The following is an 11061-nucleotide window of genomic DNA, read 5'->3' on the forward strand; positions in this document are numbered from 1 at the left end:
GGATTTACCCCTTACCCTGTGGAATCTGATGCTGTCTTGGGGGTAGACAGTGTCCACATTGAATTGAATTGTAGAATGCACAGCTGGTGTTGGAGTATTGCTTGGGGAAGCCACTCCCTTGCACGTTACAATTGGTGCCAGAATCTTAGATTCGATTAGAGATCTTCAAGGTCCTTCTAGCTGCTAGTCTAGCAGCTCCTGAGGATAACTTTTGAGCCTTACACTGGTTTATGGAGTATTTTTTTCCCAGTAACTTTCTTGCTCTCCCATGGATAGCCAAGAGGGTTTACTAAATGTGCCTTCCATGGATACTTGCACAGGTGCTAAGAAAAATTTGTTTGGAGAAGCAAGCTAATTCTTTACCTGAATCCCATAGCCAGCCACATCTATTTTTAAACAAGTACTCCTAGTCCAGTTTTTTTTTTAATTAAACTAATTTTTAGTTAACTCAAATAACTAGTTTAAATTAAACTCACTTAACTAATTTTTATTTTTATTTTTTATTTTTATTTTTTATTTATTTATTTTTTTAACATTTATTTATTTTTGAGACAGAGAGAGAGCATGAACAGGGAGGATCAGAGAAAGAGGGAGACACAGAATCTGAAACAGGCTGCAGGCTCTGAGCTGTCAGCACAGAGCCTGACGCGGGGCTCGAACCCATGGACCGTGAGATCATGACCTGAGCCGAAGTCGGACGCTTAACCGACTGAGCCACCCAGGCGCCCCACCACTTAACTAATTTTTAGATCATTGTGCATTCACGTGCTGTGTAAAAAATAATACAGAGAGATCCTATGTAAACTTTACCCACTTTGGCCAATTGAAACATATTACAAAACTATAGTATAATGTCACAGCCAAGACATTGACCTTGATAGAATCAAGACACAAAACATTTTCATGACCACAAAGATACTTCATGTTGCCATTTTTATGGCCACACGTACTTCCCTCTCACTCTTACATACTACCCCTTAACCACTTAACTGTTCACCCACTTTCCATTTCTATAATTTTGTCATCTCCAAACTGTTACATAAATGGAATCATTTAGTATGTAAGCTTTTGGGATTGGCTTTATTTCTCTCAGCATAGTTCTCTGGAGATTCATCCAGGTTCATTCCTCTTTTATTGCTGGGTAGAATTCCATGGTATCGATGTATCACGGTTTATTTAAACATTCACTCACTGAAAGACCTGAGTTGTTTCTAGTTTTTGGTTGTTATGAATTAGCTGTTCTCAATATCCAAGGATATGTTTTATGAACAGCCTTCTCATTTCTCTGGGATAAATGCCCAAGAGTGCAATTGTTGGATTAGATGGTACTTGTATGCTTAGTTTAAGAAAGTGCCACAGTCTTCTCCAGAGTGGCTGTCATTTTACGTTCTCACCAGCTGTGTTTGAATGGTCAAGTTTCTTTACTTTTTTGCCAGAATTTTGTATTGTCACATTTTTTTTTTTATTCAAACTTCTGTGATAGGTATGTAGGAGTGTTTGATTGTGGCTTTCATTTGCATGTCCCTAATGGCGAAAGACATTAGACATCATTTCATATGCTTATTTTCCATCTGCACATCCTTTTTACTCAAACATCTCTTCCTGTCTTTTGTCCATTTTCTAATCAGATTGTTTACTTTTTAGCGTGGGAGTTCTTTACATGTTACTGATATTACGTCTATTGGATATGAGGTTTGCAAATATTTTCTCTCAGTCTCTAGCTTGTCTTTTCCTACTCTTAAAAGAACCTTTCACATAGCAAATGGTTTTAGTTTTCATGAAGTCTAGTTCATTTATTTTTCATCTTGTGGATCATCTCTCTCCTGGATAATTGCAGTAAGACCACTGTTATTTATTTTTTTAAGTAGGCCCCACACCCAGTGTGGGGCTTGAGCTTACGACCCTGAGATCAAGAGTTGCTTGCTCTACAGACTGAGCCATGCTAGTGCCCCAATAGATCCCCTGTTTTCTTGATTCTGCCCTTAACTACCAGTTGGCTATTGTTAACAGAGCAGAATGATCTTTTTAAATGTAATTGCTTGCTCAAGATTCTCCACACTTCCCATGTCACTCAGAATAAAAGCTAGTCTTGACAATAGCTTACTATTGTCCCTCATTATCTATCTGACCTCTTTTCTTACCACTCTCTTTGGCTCTCAGTTCTGGTTACACTGGCTTCCTTGGTGATAGTCTATCAGGCCAAGCAACCCTTGATCCAGGGCTCTAACCTCTTCTTTTTGTGTGGAATATAGAACCTTAGCTGTAAACTTTCTTATTTCTCTCAGGTCTTACTGAAAAGGGATCTTTTTAGTAAAGGCTTCCATGATTTCCCATTTAACATAGAAATGACCCATTTCTTACAGACCCAAATTCAGTTTGTTTTATTTTTCTTCATGCTACTTGTCAATATCTAACCTACTACATATTTGATGTATTTGAAAAGATGACCTGTCTTCTCTTCCAGAATTAAACTCCTTGGGAGAAAGTGCTTTTGTCTGTTTTGTTCATAACTGTTCAACTGCAGGATCTAGAGAGCTTGTCACATAGTAGAGACTCAATAAGCATTTACAGAACAAAGAATGAAGAAATGAAGGAACAAGTAAAGTATGTCCCAGCATGGAGAATCTGCACTGGTACCACTGGAATAATCTTTTCTTTTGTGAAGAGAGGTTTGCTTCCTTGAGAAATTCTGGATCTAGGAAACATGCCTTAAGAATCTTCCTTCTTCTAAATAAACAAACAAAAACAGAAACAGACCTATAAATATAGAGAACAAACTGATGGCTATTAGAGGGGAGGGGCAAAATGGGTGTAGTGGGAAAAGAAGGGAATTGTCTTCCTTGGAATTAAGGGATTAGAACTCTTAATGAAATTTCAACTCCTGATGAAGTCGTAATCATCAGGGCTTACTAATGCTAAATATTGAAAGGCTGATGGGATCGTTATGGTGGAGGGGCTAAGCCGACAGCACTGGAACCCACTGATCAATCTCAACATGGTTAAACATGGGACAACCTTATGTGCTTACTGTTGTGATTTAATCGGAAGGCACACAACACCACTTATAAAATAATCTTGCAATAACGAGAAACTGAATTGAAAACTAATTAATTTTCTAGGTCTAACTGCCTGTTTGGAAGGAATTGCGGGTAATAGAAGAACATCTTAAATGACATCACAAGATACAACCAACCAACTCCATGCTGCAGAAAATACTACAGGATAAGTGATTTAGTTTCTTCAACAAATAAATGCCCCCTAAAAGGTAGGAAGAGCTCTCACAGACTAAAAGACACATTGACCACATGCTGTGTGTGGATCTTGATTTATTTCTGTTTTTTAAAAAATGTTTATTTACTTATTTTTGAGGGGGGCTGGGGGGAGGGAGACCGACCCAAAGAGGCTCTGACACAGAGCTTGAACCCACAAACTCTATCATAACCTGAGTAGAAATCGAGAGTCAGATGCTTAACCAACTGAGCAACACAGGTACCCCTGGATCTTGGTTTTAATGAATGAAGTATAAAAAAGACATTTGGTATGATTAAGGGAATTGGAGTATGGCTTGGTTATAAAGTGATATAAAGAAATTGTGGTTAAATTTGTTCCATAAGATAATGATAGTGCTGGTTAAAAAAAACCAATTATTATTGGATATAAATACTGCTGCATTTAGTGAGAGATGATATAATGTCTGAGATTTTCTTCAAAATACAGTACTCCCCAACCCCCTCACACTCTTCCAAACATTGAAACTAAAGGAATTGAACAAAAAGCTATGTGTGTGGCGTGAGGGAGGGGGTGTGGTGGATGGGACAAGAATGAGAGAATATTGATAATTGTTCATACTGGGTGATAGGTCCATGGCACCACATCCCTGTTGTGCAATTTCTTTTACTTTTTCTGTGCTGGAAAATTTCTACCACAAAAAGTTTTTTTAAAATTCATTTTTGCACCTTCTTACCTAGGGATTCTCCAAGAAACAGGAAGATTGAATCTCATCAGCAAATTCTCACAAGGGGGTATTTGTCCTGTTTTCACTCTCCCTGCTTGGAGACTGATGTTCCACACGTCCTTTCAGATTTGGACTTGCCTTTGTCCAGTGGGGACTTCTGGGAGCCCGCCTCATTCCAGCACGCCAGTACTCCCCCCGGATCACGGCCACTGTCCCAAAAGGAGGTGTCTCTCATTTTAGACTGGGATCAGAAGGATCCAGATGGGTTGCCGCTTATAACTGGTATACATTTCAGCCCACGAGCAGAGGTGTGCAAGAAATAGTATGAAATTGTTTTTGTAACTCCACTTAATTTGTATTTTAAGCCTTGATCCTGCTGAAGTCCTGTTTGGATTTCTACCCATCCCTCTTCGGAAATCATACAGAGCCACAGTCATGAGGGTTGAGGTGAGAGCATGATTACTGTTTAGTGGGGTATACGCTTGTAGCTTAGAGGTCCATTGGCTCGGTTGCCATGTTTCCTTTTGGTTTGGTGGCTCTTGTGTCATGGGTGGGACAGGTTGGTTCTGCTCATATGCACAACACAGCCATCTCCTCCAAGAGTTTTTGCCCTATCTAACCCTCTGACTGCACTTTAGAGATTCCTTTTCTTTCATGGTCCACGGACCTCTCTGTGATGATATAGATCTTAAGCTAACAGGAAAAGAAGACAGTAAGTGTATAATTTCAAAGTTCCTACTTCTGATAGGTTTCTGCTCAAGTATCCTCACTTTTCTGTGGAGTTTGGGATTTTAGAAATAAAAGCCCAGATGATAAGCACAGTATTGCTGCGTTCAGCCCTGCACGTCCTTCCTCTGGCCAGTGAACCCAGAGCCTGCTTCCCACTTGAATGCAGAAGGGAAAGGGTAAAAAATAAAGGGAGAAAGGGAAAAAAAATCAACAAGAACAGATTCGCATCTCAAAATATCCTTTCATTCTTAAGAAGATGAGAGTTGAATTCACAGGAAAGGTTCCATTGGGAAAAAGGAATGACTCTTGAAAATGGGGTCTCCGCATTTGCAAAGGCTGTGTAGGATCCAGGTCCTCAGAATGCTCTGACATCATCAGTGAGGTCAGAGAACTCTGCTGTGGGCCTGGTGACCTTTGAACCTTAACAGCCCTGTGCTGTAGCGAACCCTGGGCAGTGCTGCTCGTTCTCTGAGCCGTCTGACGTCCTCAGCCACTTAGGGGACTCAACTATTTTTGCTTATATTGGGTCATTTCATCATATTTTCTGAGAGTCAAGAAGGGCCAACCAGCGAGGGAAAAGAAGAGCTGGGAGTTAGGTGTCTTCTAAGAAGCTTCTGTAGCTGGTACCATGAAACAGCGACAAAAGAGGAAACATCTGGAAGATGAAGAGTCCCAGGAAACGGCCGAGCAGGGAGGAGGTATGTGCTGGGCACCTTGTCTGGGGGGGCACAGAGGCTGCGGCCAGTCTGCGCCTCCCCCAGGGAGGCGGGCAGCAGATGTTGCCGTGTCTGTCCTGAGGGTCCCCGGTGGTGTGAGATGGCACAGGAAGGCCAGATGCCCCCCAAAAGCCAGGGATTCATCCCTGCCAGTCTGAGAACTTCTCTCTTGGCCTGTTCAGGCCTGGAGCTATGTTGGACTCAGAGCAGGCTGGGGTCCCGCTTGCCCAGGCTCAGTCCTGTGTTCTCTTTTATCCTCTTTATGTGATTTTCCTCTGGGGTCCCTGGGTGTGGGGTGTGATGGGTGCTGATAGAGATTGACCCATAAAAGAGGAAAGAGAAGCCTTGCTCAAAAACATTTTGAGAAGTGACATGCCTGTGCAGAAGGAGATGGTCTGGGGATGGCATCATACGGAAAGTGTGGAGATCGTATTCCTTTAGCAGGAAGAATTTACCAGTTGATCCATGGGCGTTTGTGAATCTACAGGTGTGGGCTTTCCAGAGGAGATCAAGGGAAGGGAGGGGTCTTTTACAGACCATGCCCAGATGGAGAGGGGTGAGAAATGTAGTCAGGGACTTTCAGGGAGCTCTGAAAGCTGTGGATTTACTTCCTAGGGTGCATGGTGACTGCATGCATTTTACACAAACAAGTAGCTTGTCCTGAGAAAGTGGGTGGTCACATGCAAGAGGTGGGGCAGAGTGGAGCCCACCCCAGAGATCCAGCCGGAGGCTTCTGTCCCAAATTAGAGCTCTCTCATCAGCTTCCACGAGGTCCAGGGCCCTGAAGAGTGTAAGATGGGCCCTGGGAATGGAGGCCTGGACAAGAGGAGGATTTTGATGCAGCAGCTGGGATAGGACAGAGAAAGCAATGATTGGCAAGATACGTTTGTCTCTTTGTGTGTGATGGGGCAGAGGGAGCAATGGGGAGAAGGGGGAGAGTGTCCTTAGCTGTGAAGTCTGTCTTGTAAGGTTCCTGTCACTTACCCATATACATTTTGATAGAGAAAAAAATTGCACATCTACACACACACTATTTTATTAAATTGTACAGAGCATATAGGCATATATGCATATCACTCGTCCACTGTGTTCACATACGATCCATGTGTATCGAAGTCCTCTCCTGTTACACCAAACTCTGGAGTATAAGTGTGTCACAGATACTCTATGGTACATACTTACACTAAAAATAAGCATGACCCAAATATTGCATGGGAACACTCGCACATAAAAATGATTTGTGGTTTACCTGAAACGCAAATTTAACTGGGTGTCCTCCATTATTGTTTGCTAACTCTGGGAACCCTTGTATACTTCACACCAGCTGACATATCATACCCTGATTAGTGTCTGTCTTCTACCAGAACGTTTAACATTCCCAGAGCCTAGAAGAGTGCCTGATACATAGTAGCTGAACACTGTTGAAGGAATGGATAAATGAATGATTGAATACACACCATAAATACAGACCATATTATATAAATCGGGAAATGTGACATGTCGCACGGTTCCTGAGTTGTGAACACACACTACGCTCCAAACGCTCTATGCGTTTCTACCCTGCTCGCCACACCATCCCCACAGGCATGAAAGGTTTGACTGATACATATTATTCTCACATGTCAGACATCCTGTTCACAGCCACCACTCAGGCCTTCGCTTCTGACAAGACACTAACAAAATAGTTATCGATAGTAACTAAATGCAGGAGTATCCACCGGGGACCAGACAGTCGACCACGTGTATTCGCTGCCTCTGACCCAGGTCAGACCCTCTGTTAATATTTGTTGGATGGATGAGTGATGCATTAGCATGCCCCACCCATGGTGTCTCAGGCTTTCCTATCTTTCTCAGGAGTCTCGAAGTTGCAGGAGGCTGCCCTTCAGCTTGGATCCCCTGGGGTGGCCAAAGGCTGGGGCGCAGGGGTAGGGGAGGTGTCCTCTGCCTCTGAATACTTCTCCTGTGTTTCTTCTCCACGCAAGTTCATCCATGGTGGTAAGCATTCAGGGCTCCTTGGATGTGGGGCCCCTTGCGTTCGGGGCTGGAGACACACAGATCCAGGAGAGGCTGGGAAGGCATCCAGGACAGTCAGAAGTGATCAGGGCTCAACGGAGGAGCCCGGGAAGATGGCGTAGCTGTTGGGAGAGTGTGGATACGAGCTCCACGTGGGAGAGCGTGAGCCCTGGTACAATCATAGTGGGGAAGTTAAGATACAAGGGCCAGAAAGGTCCGAGCTCGAGCTGTCGGGCTGAGGGACAGAATTAAGCACCTTCAGAGGAGCTGTGCAGGCTTTGCCTTTATCCTTACTTCCAGAGAAGGGCGGAGCATCTCAGCACAGGCCTCTCCAGCTCTGGAGCAAGACCATCCAGTTCAGATCCCCACGCCTGACGCCCACCATTCACTCCACGCACGTCCATTCTTAGCACGCACACCCCAAACCCGTGATCTACAGTGCCATGTTCTCCACCACTGTCCCCATGCCACATGCACACGTACCCCGATGGTAGCCCCAACTCATGTTCTGCTCATGGCACGCGCAACCCACCACCGGCCCTCACGTTCTGCAACCCCCTGCTACCTGACTCCACACCCCCACATACAGACGCCCCCCCAGTCTCCCTACAAACACTCAAAGCCTGCAGATGCCACCAGATACACCCCCCCACCCCGCCACCACCCCGGAGTATGAACACCAACACCAAGCTGCTTACACCACAGCCCCTCTGCCCTCTACCACACTTGAAGCTCCTTCAGCTTCTGGCCGGCCCCACGCACGTTCTTATGTCTCTAATTTCCTTTCCCAGGAATCCGGAGAGTACATCGAGACAGTCCCCAGCCTAGATCACCCCTAGTCCAGGGTCAGGAGCGAGGGGAGACTGCTCCCCCCTCACACCAGGTCTCCTTCTCGTCCCCTTCATCCTATAAGACCTGTGTGTCCTCTGTGTACAGAAACAAAGAGGAAAGGGGCATGAAAATATACTACATGCAGGTACAAATGCAAAAGGGTGTGGCTGTCTCCTGGGAGACAGAGGAGACCTCGGAGTCACTAGAGAAGCAGCCGAGGATGGAAGAAGTGACCCTTCCTGAGAACGTGCGGGTAGGTACTCCCCCCTCTGATGTGTCCACCAGAAACCTGCTGTCTGACAGCGAGCCCAGCGGGGAGGACAAGGACCACGAGGAGCGGGCAGAGTCAGACAGCCCGCCAGGCTCACCCACTGTTGAGGAGAGACCCAGGGCCAAGACCCCCGACTGGCTGGTGACCGTGGAGACTGGCTTCCGATGCATGGCCTGCTGCCGGGTCTTCTCCACCTTGGAGGTCCTCCAGGAGCACGTCCAGTACGGGATCAGGGAGGGCTTCAGCTGCCATGTGTTCCACCTCACCATGGCTCAGTTGACGGGCATCGTGGAACCTGAGTGCACCCAGGAGGAGGAGGATGAGAACGAGGAGGAGGGGGAAGAGAGGCAGGAAGAAAAGGACGAGAAGGAGCAGCCTGCGCAGGAGGACCCTCGCGTGAAGCGACCCTGAAGCCAGTGCTCAGGCTGTGTGTTTCATTCTCCAAAGGACAACAAGTGAGCTGGGGCTGAGCATGTGAGGGCACTGTGCCTTCTCCACAACACTCCTGTCTCTCCCATCCAGGCTCACGCCTCCAGAACGGAGAGTGGGGGACTTTGACAGCTCAGGGGACACCTTAAGGAGGGGGTGGGTGGGTGAGCGGGCCCCTTGCTTCTTGTCCAGGCATTTGATACAGTTATGACTGTCAGTGGGGATTTATCCCGAGCTTTTCAGCTCCCGCAGGAAGTCCTGCACATTTCCGAGGGATAACCGAGCATCTTTCCTCTTGAACCAAGAAGTGTCTTTCTCTGTTCTGGTTTCCACACAGCAATTGAGATCCATGAGCCATAAATTCCTGGAAGACGGTGTGGCCTTCTTTTGGGAGAAGTAAGTAAGGCCTGAGGTTGGTGTGGTCTGAGATGATGTCAGGGGGTCCCAGGGGAATCTAGGGGAAGGAATTACATGACCGTGCTGGGTTACCTTGTGGCTCCGCAGTGTCATCAGCTTGTGGCATACTCAGTGCGTCCAGGAAATTGACCTCCATTTCCTTAAGTGAGAAAGTGAGAATTGAAAAAAAATTTTTTTTGAGTTTTTAAGATTTATTTTGAAAGAGAGAGGAGGTAGGAAGGGCAGAGAGAGAGGGAGAGAGAGAGAGAGTCTCAAGCAGGCTCCTCACCATCAGCACAGAGCCTGACACGGGGCTCGAACTCACAAACCGTGAGAGCGTGACTTGAGCCAGAACCAAGAGTCGGATGCTCAACTGAAATAGCCGCCCAGGTGCCCTGAGAAAGTGAGAGTTTTGATTGGCATTTATTTCATTGACTGCATGACTGACTTGAGCTCTAAGAGCAAATACTGCCATCGGCCCTTCTGGGATGAGAGCTCATTGCAACTTCAAGGGCTAGGAGTGGTCTGGAGAGAGGACATGGGGCCTAGCAGGACCAGAGGTTTGAGGTGTGAGAGCCTTCGGCCAAAGCCAGCATCTTAACCCCGGCCCATGGATAGCCCTCTGGAAGAAAGCAGAGTGTGGAGGGAGAGAAACAAGGAAGTGAGCCCCCAAGAGATCTGGGAATATTCCAGAACCTTCCATTTGCTATAGTAGGTCTGGACATAAACTCAGTGTGGTGTGTGTGGCTCTGAGCTTTAAGGCAAAGGTGAAGGGTCACCCTGGCTCACGGAGCTCACGTTCACTTCTTGTCTCTTCCTGTTCTGCCTTATGTGTTTAATCAATTCCAGGGAGAAGAAAGGATCCTGGGGATAGTAGCAGATAAAATGCCAATGATGTGAAGAAAGATGAAGGAACTGGCATTCAATCTGGCATCACATGAAAATATAAATACCATATACAATAAAGGCTGTTTTCCAAACCTTACCTGGATATGTTCTTTAAGTGAAGTTATCTATCTGTCTGTCTGTCTGTCTATCTATCTGTCGGTCTATCTACCATCTACATCTTTCCCTCTAGTGGCTCATGAACCAGGTCTCCTATAGGCACCAAAGACGCCCACAATCCTTTTCCAGCAGCAACAGTACTGAAGCACTCGGGATTGATTAGGCTTTTGTGTGACTGTTTTCACAAGGCTAGATTCCACAAATGACAAACTACACTGGCTTCAGAAGAGGTCGTCAGTAAGTAGCGGGTGCTGTAAAAACTGTGTCCTGGGGGTCGTATTTGAAAGCACTGTGAAGGCAGTCTTCAGAGGGCTGCTGGCAGGTGTGCATATCTCCCCAGGTCTGGCCTGGATGAGGGATTATGAGTTGTGGCTTCACAAGGAAACACCAGGACAGAGGAGAAATTTCTGAGTTTTGAAGCTGTCCATGGAACAGGTCCCTCTTGCATGGGTGAGACTTTGTCACAGTGCTCAGAAGAGGCCGTCTAACCACAACCACCCGTTGTGTCTGCAGAGATAGTTGTAGCAAGAGATTAAGCCAATAAGCTCTGATATTTTCAGTTCTGACATTAAATTTCCATTTCTAAATAAATTCTTCCTCTAGCCTCTCAAGTTTTTGACCTTTTCATCCCTGAACTTAATCTTCACAACACGGCTACCACCCCTGGAACTAAAGACGTCTAGGAGGCCCTGAAGACTCATTTCGATGCATGAGGT

The 11061-nt window shown here is 45.9% G+C and overlaps 1 protein-coding gene across 1 annotated transcript; it reads left to right on the plus strand.

Annotated features, from left to right (window-relative positions):
- The first annotated feature begins 5115 nt into the window (after nucleotides 1–5115).
- FAM170A (family with sequence similarity 170 member A) lies at nucleotides 5116–10325 on the plus strand. Its single transcript, XM_049648432.1, has 5 exons — nucleotides 5116–5382; nucleotides 7255–7395; nucleotides 8205–8970; nucleotides 9282–9340; nucleotides 10190–10325. Exons 1-3 carry the CDS (start codon nucleotides 5313–5315, stop codon nucleotides 8924–8926), a joined length of 933 nt encoding a protein of 310 aa, XP_049504389.1. The 5' UTR covers nucleotides 5116–5312; the 3' UTR covers nucleotides 8927–8970; nucleotides 9282–9340; nucleotides 10190–10325.
- The last annotated feature ends 736 nt before the right edge of the window (nucleotides 10326–11061 follow it).

This window comes from Panthera uncia (assembly GCF_023721935.1).
Source record: "Panthera uncia isolate 11264 chromosome A1 unlocalized genomic scaffold, Puncia_PCG_1.0 HiC_scaffold_17, whole genome shotgun sequence".
In the NCBI taxonomy this organism is placed as follows: domain Eukaryota; kingdom Metazoa; phylum Chordata; class Mammalia; order Carnivora; family Felidae; genus Panthera; species Panthera uncia.

Bases quoted from the DNA above. Each gene is read 5' to 3' on its own strand.
- FAM170A (XM_049648432.1), top strand. From the start codon at position 5,313: ATGAAACAGCGACAAAAGAGGAAACATCTGGAAGATGAAGAGTCCCAG. The intron at 5,383-7,254 runs GTATGTGCTGGG...TATCTTTCTCAG, and splicing joins AACGGCCGAGCAGGGAGGAG to GAGTCTCGAAGTTGCAGGAG. The intron at 7,396-8,204 runs GTAAGCATTCAG...TTCCTTTCCCAG, and splicing joins ACGCAAGTTCATCCATGGTG to GAATCCGGAGAGTACATCGA.